Source organism: Fibroporia radiculosa (assembly GCF_000313525.1).
Source record: "Fibroporia radiculosa TFFH 294 genomic supercontigs, scaffold2056, whole genome shotgun sequence".
Classification (NCBI taxonomy): domain Eukaryota; kingdom Fungi; phylum Basidiomycota; class Agaricomycetes; order Polyporales; family Fibroporiaceae; genus Fibroporia; species Fibroporia radiculosa.
In genome coordinates this window covers 28,453-43,607 of record NW_012133330.1, presented here as the reverse complement: position 1 = coordinate 43,607, position 15,155 = coordinate 28,453, and the positions used below count along the sequence as shown (strand labels likewise).

At 50.0% G+C, this 15,155-nt stretch overlaps 5 protein-coding genes across 5 annotated transcripts; 2 read left to right on the top strand and 3 right to left on the bottom strand.

Moving 5' to 3' along the window:
* Positions 1 to 1,031: 1,031 nt before the first annotated feature.
* Positions 1,032 to 2,981, top strand: FIBRA_03501 (uncharacterized protein; the record flags this gene model as incomplete). The annotated part of the gene is made up of 7 exons (XM_012325342.1): positions 1,032 to 1,398; positions 2,148 to 2,244; positions 2,301 to 2,314; positions 2,380 to 2,392; positions 2,480 to 2,656; positions 2,745 to 2,866; positions 2,929 to 2,981. 7 exons carry the CDS (start codon positions 1,032 to 1,034, stop codon positions 2,979 to 2,981), a joined length of 843 nt encoding a protein of 280 aa, XP_012180732.1.
* Positions 2,982 to 3,204: 223 nt separating this feature from the next.
* On the bottom strand, positions 3,205 to 5,298 carry FIBRA_03500 (uncharacterized protein; the record flags this gene model as incomplete). The annotated part of the gene is made up of 7 exons (XM_012325341.1): positions 3,205 to 3,987; positions 4,037 to 4,106; positions 4,213 to 4,310; positions 4,365 to 4,463; positions 4,517 to 4,624; positions 4,677 to 5,024; positions 5,092 to 5,298. The coding sequence occupies 7 exons, from the start codon at positions 5,296 to 5,298 to the stop codon at positions 3,205 to 3,207; spliced, it is 1,713 nt and encodes a 570-aa protein (XP_012180731.1).
* A 598-nt stretch (positions 5,299 to 5,896) lies between these two features.
* FIBRA_03499 (uncharacterized protein) lies at positions 5,897 to 7,636 on the bottom strand (the record flags this gene model as incomplete). The annotated part of the gene is made up of 10 exons (XM_012325340.1): positions 5,897 to 6,104; positions 6,165 to 6,479; positions 6,533 to 6,677; positions 6,726 to 6,809; positions 6,875 to 6,992; positions 7,054 to 7,076; positions 7,125 to 7,180; positions 7,237 to 7,284; positions 7,341 to 7,443; positions 7,513 to 7,636. The coding sequence occupies 10 exons, from the start codon at positions 7,634 to 7,636 to the stop codon at positions 5,897 to 5,899; spliced, it is 1,224 nt and encodes a 407-aa protein (XP_012180730.1).
* Positions 7,637 to 9,449: 1,813 nt separating this feature from the next.
* Positions 9,450 to 11,189, top strand: FIBRA_03498 (uncharacterized protein; the record flags this gene model as incomplete). The annotated part of the gene is made up of 9 exons (XM_012325339.1): positions 9,450 to 9,617; positions 9,682 to 9,777; positions 9,834 to 9,887; positions 9,967 to 10,083; positions 10,136 to 10,281; positions 10,334 to 10,535; positions 10,595 to 10,740; positions 10,793 to 10,928; positions 10,989 to 11,189. 9 exons carry the CDS (start codon positions 9,450 to 9,452, stop codon positions 11,187 to 11,189), a joined length of 1,266 nt encoding a protein of 421 aa, XP_012180729.1.
* Positions 11,190 to 11,606: 417 nt separating this feature from the next.
* FIBRA_03497 (uncharacterized protein) lies at positions 11,607 to 12,843 on the bottom strand (the record flags this gene model as incomplete). The annotated part of the gene is made up of 6 exons (XM_012325338.1): positions 11,607 to 11,651; positions 11,706 to 11,742; positions 11,796 to 11,962; positions 12,017 to 12,036; positions 12,089 to 12,358; positions 12,411 to 12,843. The coding sequence occupies 6 exons, from the start codon at positions 12,841 to 12,843 to the stop codon at positions 11,607 to 11,609; spliced, it is 972 nt and encodes a 323-aa protein (XP_012180728.1).
* Between the last annotated feature and the right edge of the window lie 2,312 nt (positions 12,844 to 15,155).

Below are 15,155 nucleotides of genomic sequence, written 5' to 3'. Positions count from 1 at the left end.
CACCGCCACCACGCGAAGGAGAGCGGCCGCTCCCGTTCGCCCAGGCAGGGTCATCACCACCCATGCTGGGACCGTTGACCATGGCAGTATCATGCGTGGGAATGCTGATACCACCGCCGTTGCTGGGGGGTGCCATATCTTGCGACTGCCAGGCTGAGAGGAGAGGTGGGGAGGATGAAAGTTAGGGCGGGATCATGGTGGCGGTGGACGAGGAGCGAAACCGGACGCAAATGCGGAGCGGCGACCAAGCGAGTGGGAAGAAAACACAAGGGGAATGGTGTCACGGAGAAAGGGGCGCGTATGTGGTAGGACGAAATGGGAAGCTGTTTCTGACGGCGACCAGAGGCCGGGGGCGTCGGGGGTACCACTACAAAAGGCGTCGTCGTGTACATAGGCCTTCAGCCGACAGACGACGATGAGAAGGAAGGAGAGGGAGGAGAGGACGTCAGCTGTAGGCTGAAGGCTGCTACAGTGCAGCGGGGTGGGAGACACCGTAATACACTAGAATATTGGACGCAGGGCGTAGCGACGTCGCAAGATATTCCTCGTCGTCCTTGCCGTTGTCGGGGCTGATGCTGAAGACGTACCGTCATCCATTGCTGTCAAAGGCGAGTTGTACGCTGAACTTGAGGAGGAGATGATGAGAAAACCCAACTCGCAGCGCTCGACGCCTCGCTTTCAAATGCCGAGACTGCTTCCAAATACGACCACACTTCGCAGCCACCGCTGAGATATCTCTGGCTGAAGCTGCAGCACATCCTCCTCTTTCGTGTCGACATGGGAACTTTGCAAATGCACAAAACGAAACAGGTCATATAACAGTGTGTTTTGTACATGCAATGTGCACGCAGATCAGAGAAAACGCACAGTATTAGATAGGACAGCCGGAATGAACCGGTTCGCTTGGGCGGCTCGCCTGTCTGTCCCGATTCACGGCGGGTCGCGACCTGGCGCGACCTCGAGCAGTAACGTACACATTTTCTCCGCCCACCGTCAGGCTCCCTCTTTTCTCCCCCCCGTCCTCTACCACGATGCGTGCCCAAATGATCACCTCCCTCCTCCGCGCTCGCCCCGTTGCCCGGCGGATTGCTCCCACTTTTGCGCGCGCATCCAGCGGCCAGGTCCACGAAGAGACATTCGAGTCCTTTACTGAACGCTACGTCACGTTCTTCCAGCAAGCCCAGGACCTTTTCGAAGTCCAGCGAGGGCTCAACAACTGTTTTGCGCACGACCTTGTTCCCGCGCCTTCAGTCATCGAGGCTGCCGTGCGCGCTGCACGCCGCGTGAACGACTACGCAACCGCTGTCCGGGTGTTCGAGGGTATCAAGGAGAAGGTAGAGAACAAGCAGCAGTATCAAGCGTACCTGGATGAACTCAAACCTGTGAGGGAAGAGTTGGGTTAGTCACCTGCAGCGTGTTTCTGTCCGCGTCGCACTAAACGTTAGCACAGGTATCTCTATCAGTGAAGAACTGTACACATCATAAAACAACCTCTTTTAATATTAGAGTACGTCTGTCCAAGCAAGCAGTCTAAGTACGCGTGCTAACCGACGCGTCGTAGTGTTTGTTGCTCAGTGAAAAGACGGTTTCTTCATCCCTAAGTTTATGATACTAGTAGGGACAAGGGGCTTGCCTGCCCAGCTGTAATCCGTCTCACCCAGACCATGGCTAGTCAACGTTCCTGCATGCAGCCTCCCACCCATCTCGTGTTTCTAGCGCTACATGGGACTTCAGCCTCCAATCCGCCCACTTCCAATTCATGTGGTCGCTACGTGGTTTGTGTGATCGATGCCCTAGTTGCTTTCATCAACATTGCTATACTCAACCTTGATCGCAACATTTCTTTGTTCATTTCAATCTTTCTGGCTATGAGCCTTTCTTTGAACGGAGCTGAGGTCGCTTGCCTTGTGGTTTTGCGGCGGATTGATTCATATTGAGCGCGTCCCGCGTGTTATTCCCACGTGTATACTCTTTCCGCAACCGTCTGTTCTCTATAAAACTCTGTTCCTTTTCGACGAACCAGCTGCGGTCGACTATAACGATCTTTTGCGATATCATGTCTGAGACAACGGGTGCCGGAAATAGTGCGCTGAATGGTGTTGGTTCATTTGTGCGGAGCATGCTAATCAGCTGAATCGGTCCAACAGATGAACGCCTCCTCGCAGCTGCGCGTAGCGACAATGAAGAACTCGTTCTCGAAGTCTTTGAGCAGGAGGGCACATTCAACATTAATTTTCAAGATGGGTACGTGAAAACCCTCCCTAGTCACATTCTTCCATCTTATATTCGCGACCTCGCAGACTAGGCAATACAGGTACGCCCCTATACTGTCTATACACCAGATCCCTCAGCTTATCTACCACACCCTCTATGACTCAGCTCTACACTACGCGTAAGTATGTACTTCGCTCTATGCCCGTCTGATCTTCTGTCCGGCCGCTCACGAGCACGAATCAAATTTCATTGATGCCCTATACAGCGCATCACACGGTAGCACGGGTGTGCTTGAGTACATCCTCTCGCACGAAGAATGCGACGTGGACCTAACCAACCGTCTCGAAGGTGCAACGCCGCTGCATCTTGCGCTTCGCCTGGGCGACCCTGAGATTAGGGTACTTGTTGTGGAGAGTCTGCTTGATGCGGGGGCGAATACGATGTGCGTGGATTTGTAGCAGCCGTCGCACCCCTCTGCGTATGAGCTGACGTGCTGGGCGGGTGGTATTTTGGGATGGTTTGACGGACAGGATCAAGAACAAGCATGGGCAGACTGCGCTTAGTCTCTTGGGCCCCAACGATACAGAAATTCGTACGCTGATGCGAAAAGCACAAGCAGAGGCAAATGTATCACGCGACGACATCGCAGATGGTGTGTGCAATTGGAATTGGTTACGCTGGACGTGCACTGCTGATCGCGTTGTGTTTTTTCAGACGATGATGACGAAGACGGCTCCGGGTCTGGTTCCGGCTCAGACGAAGACTGATATAGTACAGTGTGCAAGAATTTGGAAATGGATAGATCAAGAACAGGAACAAGGGTATAATAGGATGTAGACTTACATGTATCTCGTGCATTTTGATCTCAGCACACAGTCCACTTATCACAAGAAACATTCCAGCTCACAAATCGTAGCGACACAGCCGAGACACAGCCAATCGCATTAAATCATTTCGTATAATCGACACCGTCTATTATCATGCATGAGTTCAATTCTGTACCCACTTTCCGGACGACCACTCGGTAAATGTCGACGTCTGCTTGAGCCACTGCACGAGGTTGTCTCGCTTGACCTTCATGCCCTTGTCGCTCGACTCAATCTTCACCTTCTTCCCTTCCACAAGCTCCCATTTTTGTTCCTTAACTGTAACCAGCCCTTCTTTCAGCTCATCGCCGCCCAGAATGACTGCAAACGGCGCCTCATCGCGTTCACCGGCCGCGAATTGCGTGGGTAGCTTCGGTTTGCTCTTGAATAAAAAGTCTGTCTTGATCCCCGCCGCCCTAAGCTCCTGTACGAGTGATACACGCTCATTCAGCAGTCCGTCGCCCGCCGCCATGACGTATACCATCGTCTCCTTGCTCCGCATCCCCTTCGCGACCCACTTCGGCCACACTAGCGCGAATACCCTGTCCAGCCCGATGCTAACGCCAATGCAAGGCAGCCCTGCGGTCTTCTTCCCTTCTCCTGCTGCTGCCGCAGTGAACATCCCCACGAGGTTGTCGTACCGCCCGCCTGCGGCGATCGAACCGACGCCGACTTGCGACTCGTCAATCTCCTCTTCTTCATCCTCGTTGCCGGATGCAGGCTTTTTCGACTTCTTTTTGCTTGCAGGCGCAGAAGGTGCGACATCAGAGACGGAGGAAGCTGTGGACGACGAGGCGAAGGCGTTGGCGGACTTGAAGCCTGGCGGCGCAGATGCTTCGACAACGGCCTCGTAAATGATGCCAGTGTAGTAGTCTAGACCGCGGGCCAGAGAAAGATCGAAAGAGAGCTGTCAAATAAAGTGAGGCTAGACCATGTTGAGATAGCAGCCCTCGTACCTTCTCGACCACCTTGTACGATCCAAGGTAGTTGAACAGCATGCCCATCTCCTCAATGCCATTCTTGGCGCTGGCATTCGCCATCAGTGCGCTGTCGGCTTTGAGCTGTTCGAGTAGAGCCGGACCGCCTACGGCATCATGTTAATTAATTTCTAGTCGAAGTGCATGAAACTAACTTGCCTTTGTGCTTGACATATTCGCCGATCTTGTCAGCGACGGCGGGGTCGAGGCCTTTCTCCTCCGTCATTTCCTTCTTGACATCCAGCCAAGGCAGCTAATACACAACTTTCAGTACTTGACGAATCGGATCATATGGCAGAAACATCACCTTGTCCAGCTTGTCCACCGCAGAAGAAATAGTCCGGATCTTCTCTGGGGATACACCGCACACTTCGAAGATACCATCGAGGATCTTTCTGTGGTTGATCTTCACATCCACGAATGAGACCGTCGTAGTAGAACATGCGAGTATGCACGAACCTTTACAAGGAACTCCCCGACGTCCAGTCGAGTCAATATCGTGCACAGCAAGCTGATGAGCTCTGCATCTGGAATCATGGGATCCCAAACACCGGCAATGTCGAAGTCCTGTGGCTTGGTTGAGACTCACAAAATCGATGAAGCAAGATTTTGTGCTTACGGCTTGAGAGAATTCCCGCATGCGCCCCTTGGACATGACAGGGTTGTCTCGCCGGTACACCTTGCCAACCTGCCATAGCTTCGCCTGCGAGTTAATGGCGCCGTTCATGGCAAGGTACCGCGCAAGGGGGACGGTATGATCGTAGCGCAGTGCGAGCTGCTCTCCACCTTGGTCCATGAGATCAAAAATGAGCTTAGCATCCTCGCCGTACTTCCCCGCGAGGATGTCTTTCCGCTCGAAAACGGGCGTGTCAAGGCAACCTCCGCCGTACGTGGTAAAGCAGTCCTTGACCGTGCGCTCAATGTGCTCGCGGCAGAACATTTCGCTTGGGCCATAGTCGCGTGTGCCCTGGGATCATTCAAGCCATCTACATGAGCTTGAGCGTAGTACAGGCATGACATACGACCGTGCTCACCTTGGCTGTTTTCAAGAGCAGCCGCTCCCTCTTCTTCGCGCCTTCCTTCGCGCCGGCAGCGTTTTGCAGTAGCGCCAGCGACCGCTGCAAGTCCCCCAGCTTCTTCTTTGCCTCCTCGATGATGGCAACATCCGCCTGCTGCTTGCGCAAGTCGTTCAGCAGACTCTTCTGCTGCGCAATTTCTTGGTTCAACGCCTCTGTCGACATTTCTCTGCGATAATAGGTGGGTCGTATGAGTACAAGTAATCGATGAGGGCGAGATGCAAAGCCGCGTGCGGCTTGTGCGAGCATACAAATATACGAGAGGCAGACCAGTGATATGATGATTTTCATCTTATCAAGCCGGCTGGATCGGCTAACAACCGATCGGTTATCCATCCGAACTCAACTGCTTCCAGCAGTTATCCCCAGCCATTACAATTGCCCTCGCCGAGCATCCAACTCTCGTAAGTCTACACGTCAACTGAGTGGTTCCAATGATACCTCAAATCCCCAGTCGACGTGACTATATTGGCCCGAACTTTATACGACCGACATTCAATATCCGCTATGCATGTGTGATGGTGTTTCGACTGGCACTGCCAAAGTCTGACGCTCGCTGATGCAACTAAATTCCGCGACACAGTCGCTTTACTATAATAGAGCTTGTTTAATCTGTATTCTAAATATCGCTATATCATCGATCGAATCTCCAAATCATCATGTCGTGAACGTATCGTCTCTCGCAGGTCTTTATGTAGCGAAGCTTCGAGAAGCGCGACGTACCAGTTTCAGCAGTAATATCCCTCCCATCCTCACCGATTCTTCAGTGTTTTTTGGCATTGACCGTAGAGGCATCGACCCACTCCCCATGGCGATCTTTCTTCCGCACGGTAAAGCAGGCGATACCCAAATAGTTTGTGATGTCCTTGATTACGAGCGTACAAAATCTTGCATACGAGAGGAATGAAACGGCCAGTGTCACATAGATGAAGATGGCCGTGTTACGTCGAGAAGACTGAATGAGCGATGGCCTGTCATGTCGGCTTGGCTGTTAGCAATTTCCATCATGTCGTAGAGTTGAAGAAACACACTGGTCAATCAGGAGCGGAAGGTTTGCATCTACTGCGCCCACAATACTCCATATCCACATGGAATCCCACCACGGGAAGGGCTGCTTCGTGACGTGTGCTAGAATCATTCGTGATACTTGATGTGCGAACTGCAAGCCCCATGCACAAAGGAAAGGCATGAATAGTGGAGAGTGAAGAATAGTCGATTCTTTGAAGGATGGTGCGCTCAACCAGAATAGCTCTATGCTCACGGAGACGGGGAAGGGAAGGAGTAAGAGCAATGGAATAAATGGATTTTTCCGACTTGCTATACGCGACTTAAACACATTGAAATAACTGGAGATATTTTCTATGTGATAAGCAATCTGAGACCCAAAGACCAAACGTACCTGACCAGTATATTGAATGCAAGCGCAAACGCGCCAAACACCATGAATGCTTCATTCAGAGGAAGATCCGGTATTCTTTCTGCTATAACAGGTATCTTCCCCAATCCCGTAGAGCTCAGCAGGCGAGAGTCCCAGAATGCAGCGCCTAATACCAGTCAGCGTTATTCAGGAATAGGTACGTCAATAATCCTACCAAATATCCCAGAGACGGTATATATAGAAACAATCATGAGGATACCCTCCACAGGCCCAGAGAACCATCCCAAAAAGAGTTGACCTACAATTGTTACATCATTGTGAGTTCTTAATGGTTTGAAGAGGGCGAAAATAAAAACTTCACACCCGTGTGGTACTCTTCCCATGTTGAGAGATAGAAATTAGCTAGCGTAGCAACTTGGGATGCGACGGTCCACCAGGAACGTCCGAGGTTGAGGGCACGCGATGCAAGAATGACTTCCAGCTGTTTGAAAGCGAGAAAGCGTAAATCAGGGACCACACCGAGCATAGAAGAGGATACACACAGTTGTGTTAAGCGCGTCACATCCTACATAGAGATGAGACTTAGCACAGCGATCCACAGGTCACAACGTACCGTGGTCGAACATCTCTCCTAATGGACCTGCCATACCAGTTCTCCGCGCTTGTTTTCTACATGAAATATGCATCAGCGCCAAAGGTCAGCAGATGATTGGAATGATGTTTACCCATCTATAGCATCAAATGTTTGGTATAGGAATAAGCCAACAGCCCACCTACAAGCAAGGCCTACGCAGTAAGTCCTTGAAATGTCGTATATGAAGATACGTACGTGAGATATATCCACTTGGGCGGTCCCACCCCATCCTCATCTACTAGATACGCGGGGTCAAAGTATACCAAAGTTGCAAAGTTGATGAGAACCAGTATAAGTCCTGAAAGAGTGATCTATCACTTGGGCTTAGCGGCTTCATAACAAGAACGATAACGACAACGATACGTACCGTGTTCGGCGCAACCCAAGTCGGCCAAAGGCTCACAAACCATGTCCAAAAAGGTTGGAGAATGTATATCGATACAAGTGATCTGGGGAATGCCACGGGCATCAGCTATCCCTGAAATAAGCATTGTGTATAGCCATACACCTAACGGTGCCTTGACTCACTTGTCAACCCCTTTGTATGAATATTTGCGCAGATTTTCAAGTGCATGTTCCGGAATGTAAGTCATCGTTTATGTCGTCAGCCACCAGAAAACAAGCTGAGAGAGGGCAGAGGGTGCCAAAGGCGAGCCACCTAAGGACACGCAAGTGAACGGATTGCCAGCGGAGAAAAACAGAAGGAAACTTGCTTGTGGTTAGCCTTTCGCCTTGTCCAGTCGCGCTACGTCACACGCACGTGCGTCGCGAATTTCGCGTATGGCCGGTCGCCGACTCCCGACTCCCGAGTATATATCGAACAGGCTCGGAGCCGACATGCTATCGCACTGTGGCTCACCCCAGGAAACCAATCGAGATGAAATAATGAATCGATTACGAGATGAGAAGGAGAAACGATGAGGTTGATCCATGCGATTATGAGTTTAGTAGCTCATTATTGAGGCAAAATGAGCCAGTGCCTCGCCCGAAGTAAATCACGACCTTCAATACACCCTCTCATAGTTACATTCACTGTTTGGTTCAACGTATTTACACGTCGTCTGGTCATATACCGTCATTGATACACAATTTCACGCGCTACCCCACCATTAGAACTGGATGTTTCACCATGGCACAATACCCACGAGAGCACACCTCAAACATTACTTCATTTGTCATCCCGCACAACCAGGGTGGGCAGATACGCACCAGTTAAACGCAGGGATGACTTTTCCACTGCAATAGTTGCATGGACCACACAGCACAGACTATGTAATATCTTTTGATATCGCAATAGAAGGTCACTGATGCTAGTACATGGGTAGATCGAAAGCTCAAATTCGAAGTATTTAAATAAGCTTCAATGCCATGGCTCCCGGAAATTCCATTCGAGAGGCCATTGATCAATACAGGTGATGTGCGAGCACTTCTACGATGCTTTACTTCTTCCATCGTGCGTGGACTTTCTATGGATGTGGCACCAGCCCGCAGCTCCGTACGCATGTAGCATTCAACCTAAAATTATAATCCAGAATCATCTTAGTGGCGATAATCCAGTGCAAACACATCGCCTTATGCCTCTCTGAAACACCTTCCCTCCCGCATCTTGCCCTTTGAAGTTTGGATCAAGTTGAAACTGCGTTTCACGCTCTTGTTCACGCGCAACGATGAAGAAATTCGAACCCTCCGTCGTCTACTGGCAACAGTGATGTGCACTAGATATATCTTCGTGCTCTTTCCTGCCAATCAACCATACTGCTTCGTCGATTAACGTTTGAAATGAAAACAACTTTTCAATGTTCAAGAGTTTTTTGAGCCGAATCCCAGGCGAGGGGTATCAATAGAGAGGCGGGCAACAGCACATAGTGGCCGTCAAGGAGAACCATAAGTCAAAGTGAATTGTAGTTGACACATACTTAAAGTACACAGTTCAGCCCGAGTCCAGCCTAAGAGGATACGAGAATAAATTCAATTGAACAGAGAATAAGCTAAGCGCCCCGAAGCGACGCGATCCGCCGCGACCGTCACCTCGCCGTGTGTTCTGCTTCGGTTCTGCCTCTTTCAAAGACCAGCCTGGGTCGCGCAACGTCGAGAATCGTCCTATAGGAGTTGAAGCTGACGCAGAAGCAATATCTGTATTCGAGGGTCATCGTCGAGGTGTAGGAATTACCCGACGGTAAGTTCTAGTTTCCGAAAGATTTGCGAATGATCTACTCCCGGGAGCGCTCATGAGCCTGATAAATTGCAGGCTCCGGGGCAGAGGTTGCCAATTTTGAAGACCCATCGCGAGTCACTGGACACCAAATGGCGAGTGTGAATCAGATGTCCTATTGGATGTCTACTGCTTCCGATATTGTCACAAGACAATGGCACCTCTTCCTGCCTATCGCGATACTCTTCTCTTCAGTCATCTTCCTTGGCTGGAGGTCATCGCTGATTGAAGGAAACGAAGACAATTCTGACTCTAACAACGTAAAGCTCAAATCTTTGGGCAATTTGGATACCATACTCACAGAACGCGATATGCTGAACATAGACCGTTGCAGAGATCATGGACAAAGAATACGTGACAGAAGTGCCTTTCCACGTCGGTGAGGTGCGCGTTTCGAGGATTTTCGTACATCCCATTAAAGTGCGTATGTCTCTGAGCAATGAGGATCAGTGCGTTCTTACTTGGTACACAATCAGAGCTGCCGCGGGACGTCAGTGTCGGAGGCTCGTTTTACACCTACAAGTCTCGAGGTGAGCGTGATTCCATGATCGACTGCAGGAAACCGCATCATAGCCGTTGCGTTCTTCTGCAGCCCTCCCGCTCGGATAGAGCGGGTGCAATGTTTCCAGCAACATCGGCCTAAACAGCGTTCACCAGAATGACCGAAAGTGGTGTATTGTCGACGCCCAAACTAATGCTATCATCACCGCGAGAGAGTTCCCCAAGGTGCGCTCCGCGACTGTTCTGACTCTGCTCAGGCATACTCATTGCAGAACAGATGGTACTCATCATTCCACGGCTTGATGTCGATTCCTCTTCACCGCACGGTGGAAACCTCACTATATCTTTCCCGAAAGAATCGGGATGTTCGGAATTCAAAGTGCCTATTGCGCCGACACCTGATATGCTTCGCAAGTGGGAGGTGTACGTGTGTCTGCGATAATTGTTGTGTCCTATTAACACCTTTATCCTGCAGACTAGAGGATTGCAAGATGCACAGGATCTTTGTCATGGATGGATATATCTCCCAGTCTATCTCCTCATCTCCGGACACACCCACCAAGACACTGTCCAAATACTTCGGCAAGCCGGTGCATCTACTGATGAAAGGCCCGACTCCGCGTGAATGTCCCCCGACTAGTGCATTCCCCGACCTCAAGGCGACCGCCTTATATGCTGTGCGCATTCTCAGACGTATGTTTATCTACACATTCGGCCTCATTGTGTCATATGACAGGACGCGTATCCTCTGCTCGTTGCAAGCGAAGAAAGTCTTTCCGAGTTCCAGAGAATAGTACAAGGATTTGCAAGTAAAGGGAAAGAGGCCGCTATTGGTGGCTTAGATCACGGACGATGGAGCAAAGGCAAGGTCGAGATGGAGCGGTGAGACAATCTCGACTGTCTATACCCTATTGTTGCTTACAACGATGATCAGATTCCGTCCTAACATCGTCTTGAAAGGTGCAGGAGTGCCTTTTGCTGAAGACTTCTGGCGTACCGTCGTCCTCCATTCATCCAATTCAACCGCCAACTCGGAGCTTACGCTCCTTTCTAAGTGTACACGGTGTTTGGTCAGTTGTTTTACTCAGCCCAATACCTTGATTCACTCATCGCTTGACATATACGCTCAGCTTCCAAACGTCGATGTTCATACCGGTGTTCGGGACGCAGCAGTTCCCTTAAAGGTTTTGTTGAAGTTCCGCATGGGCAAGGATCGGGAGAATATGAAAGCGGCGTGCTTCGGATGCAATGGGATGCTGGACAAGACCGGAGTCGTGAAAGTTGGTGACCTCGTGACGATCAAAGAATGGACAGATCTGGAGGGTGTATGAATCCAGTCGTATAATGCTGTGGTGAATTGATAGAATCATAAATAAATTGTGCTGTGTATCATCTCGCTCTGAAGTGACAATATCTTGGGCATAAGAGCTCTGAACCTTGTTCGATTGGTAGGGTTGAGAGGCGTTCGAATCGGAAGTATTGAGAAATTCATGCACAGGACCCTTCCGCTGAATCAAATCAGTGCGTCAACGCATGGGCGAACGGAAACTCGATGGAGACACCGTTCCCTGACGTGTCAAACACGTCGAGGGATAAGACCAATACCGCCTGCATAAGAATACATGATTGATATGCATGTCAGTCATTGGCTACACTTGAGACTTTCAGACGATCTGGATTATTGCGATGGTGAAGCATTGAATAAACAAAACAAGTTCACTTGCATGGGCTCTACCAAGAGGACGCTGCTAAGGTATGAACGGAATGTTTTTGATCCATCGCATGATCATATCCTTCAATCAATTTCTTTTAGCCTATGGACTCAGGATAGCATCGTGAACACGTACCGCAGCAGCTTCAGGCTGGTCATGCGAGACCATGTGTCTGTACATAGTTGCCATCCAAGGCCTCTGCATATAATCGGGAGGTCCACTCACCCCGCGTCATAGATTTGCACGAACGTAACGTTTCCGGCGCCTTGTCCAGCAGTCCGTACTTCCCCACCGAGCAGGCCAGACTTTATAGTATACCACCTTCGCGAGGGTGCCTTTCCGAATTCAGGATGGAAGATATGCTCTAGCTTCCGCATCCACTGCTCGATACCCTGTAGACCAGTTCGTGAGCAGTGTGCGGGTAATATTCGAACACGAATGCTGACCATATAGTTGCATACGAAGTCTGCGGCTATGTATCAGTACTATGCGCGTGTAGCGAATATTAGTACACACACCAGTGTTCCCAGCGTACACAACAAGACGAATACCCGCATCGATCAGCTCTGGAAGCAAAGCTGCGCTGTTGAGCATAGCCTGTCCATGCTCGTAGAACGCGGCATTCACAGTCATATTACACATTGCGAAGTCCCGGCCCATATCGACGCCCAGCGCACGTTTGTGGGAGGGCGCATTCAACCACTTCTCGATTCCTATAGTTTCTTCGTAGCATATCGAGCTATTTTCATCGCACACCTTGCGCAAGTCGTACGAGTTTCGATCAGTTGCTAATATAACGAGAATAAGCCCATGCGGACAGGTAGCCAATGATCAACTTACATATTATTGCCCCCATGAAATTTCTCCAGCAGGAAGATGTTGGGGGACTGCATGTTAGGTTTGAGGGATATTCATAGCATGCTTCAATCATAGCCGTGCAAACCGGGGTGTTGCGAGCCAAGGCTGTACACTCAGGCCCGTTGGGGTCGAACGGGGGGTATGGTGAAGAGCCACAGGCGTAGGCGGGTATCGAAGCAAATTGAATGACTGGATCTGTAAGACCGTTGGCGAGAATCACGGATGTCATATTGATTTTCGGAATTGCGAGAGGATTGGCAATGTCTGATTCTTTGTTCATTCGATGTATAAAATGCGCAATATGAGGGCCATAATGGCCACCCCAGCTCTCTGCGGCAATGTGGAAAGGGGCGGACGCATATTGTGGATAGCGGGAGAGGAAGAGGGATAGGAAACAAAACGCGTCAGATGCCATAGCGGCTAAAGTCTCCACGCTGGAGCCATCTGTCGAATGCGAGAATCTAGTACCAATCGGAGAGTCCAGGAAGATGATGTTGGCATGTCCATTCCATGAAAGATCGTTGGTCTTCGTCGAGTTACCGTCGCGCACAACAGTACATGGCCCTAATTCAAAAAACATACCCACCAGTGAGCTGCATCCAGGGCCACCGTTGAGCCACAAGATCAACGGGGCGCCTTCAGGAGAATTTCTCGCTTCAAAAAACCTGCATGGTGAATGTATCTGAGCAATCCGGCACCAGTAAGCATATTTAAAGAAATAGGCGCACCAGAAGAACAGATGACGACCGTCGCTGATGTCTATGTACCCGGAATATTGCTGAACAGCCGGGTCGCAAAGTCTGGTCTTCGGATGTGCTACAACCCGCAAGCTATGTTCTGTGAACAAGATGTGTGTTGTCGCCTCATACTCTGATATTTCAGCGTCACGTCAGCTCCGAGGATTTTTAGCTGTACGTCCACGCACCAACGCCTCCATCACACGTCTCCGAGATAAGACGAGTTTGAAGTGCTGGATTGTCAGTTTCCGAAAGACTGCCGAAGGAGATCTGCGTGCCGCAAACAGTTACACAAACAAGCAAGAGCTGCACAATTCGAAAGAGCTATTGAGGACCTCATTCTGCTTGTACGGTTAGAGGTGAAAGTGTAGATGGCCGTTGGAATATCTAGAAGTAAGTTATATACTGCAACGCACTATTCTCAGTGTCTACGGATCCAAGGATTTGACAGTAGACTGATCACATCAATAACTCGGTAGCCAAACACTCATAACTATAGATACCACTACTGGTGACTGCACGCACCAGTATCCATAAATGCGCACACACTGAAGATACCGTGACGAGACAGCCCATCTCCCCGCAACGATATCGATACTACGGTGTGTTTAGTCGAGTAAGATTGTCCTGTTTCCCACTCGTCACGGAGAACAGGAACAAATTCGAGTTGGCAATAGGAAACAGTGTGGTCTTGGAGCAAAAGAGTTAAGATATTGACAAATTGAAATGCGACGAAGGTCTTAATGTAGCTGCAAGGGGAGTACGCAGAGTACTCAATGCGCGCGTAGGCTCCGGGTCTCTCGTCCACGATGACGACGTTATGCATCAAGCAGTGGCGGAAATACTGGCTTTCGCATCATGATATTGCGCGCTTCCGATCGCGAATCTGTCAACGCTTGGCGCTCATTAGCGTCCCCTGCTCAGTGCTATGACCTCCAATGACGCTCTCGCACAATTTATTGAGGATTGGAAGGAGATGCATGCATGACCCGGCCAATTTCGCGCAGAGGCCGATGAGATCACTGTTAACGGACAGAAACTAGGATTTTCTCAAAGTGATGACTGGCTGGACTGGCCCTTGTACTAAAACATATATATATCATGACTGTGACGGTGGCGCAACGTCAGTGTGTGTTATAAACAGCGCTCAAATATTTCATACGGGCTACTATATTTACGAAATTACGGCCTCGCGCTTGAGTGGGAGCTCTAGGTACGCTGTTCTATCGCGAATTTCTGCCTAATACTTCAAAGCCAGAAAGCCGACCTTCAAGCTCATTTGATCAACCTTACACGCGGACGCGAACCTAGAAATCGTGGATATTCTCGAATCTTTGGAGTCCGTTGTCATGGAGGACATGTCGTTATCACGCTATCCAGAACCACTGACGTCAGTAGAGACCTCAAGATTGTACGATGTGCACTTCTCTTCGGCTGTGTTGACCTGGCGCCTGTGGTGTCTGTGATACTTGAAGATATTTACGAAGTCGTTTTGTTGAGCCTCTTTGAGGGGACAGACATACTTAATTCTGATTGCACCGAGCTCATATTCAATTCCTGCACGAGTCTCAACGATGACCTACTCGATCTGCGTACCCCACGCCGGACAGTAGATATGTCCGACTCGGACGATGTGTTCTCGCAATACACAACTGCCCCAGAATTGCGGACGATACCCTCAATCGACTCATCAATAATCGGATAGATGCGCATGCTGCCACCGGATTCGCAAACCGTTACACTCCTAATTATGTAGTAGGTTTAATCCAGACTTTATTCACGGACAGGGAGGTAAAGATTCCGTGCAGGGATAGCTGACGGGTTACGGTGGCACCAGATATCCAGCGACAGCAGAGAGGGGGACCCGGATGTAGCATGACTTCGAAGCCAGCGAGTGACGATGATATCAGTGATACAGCCCTAGCCCAGGGCGACTGAAGTTGAAGAGTAAGCAGACGCGACTCGAATCCACACGTACTTCAGGCCGTCC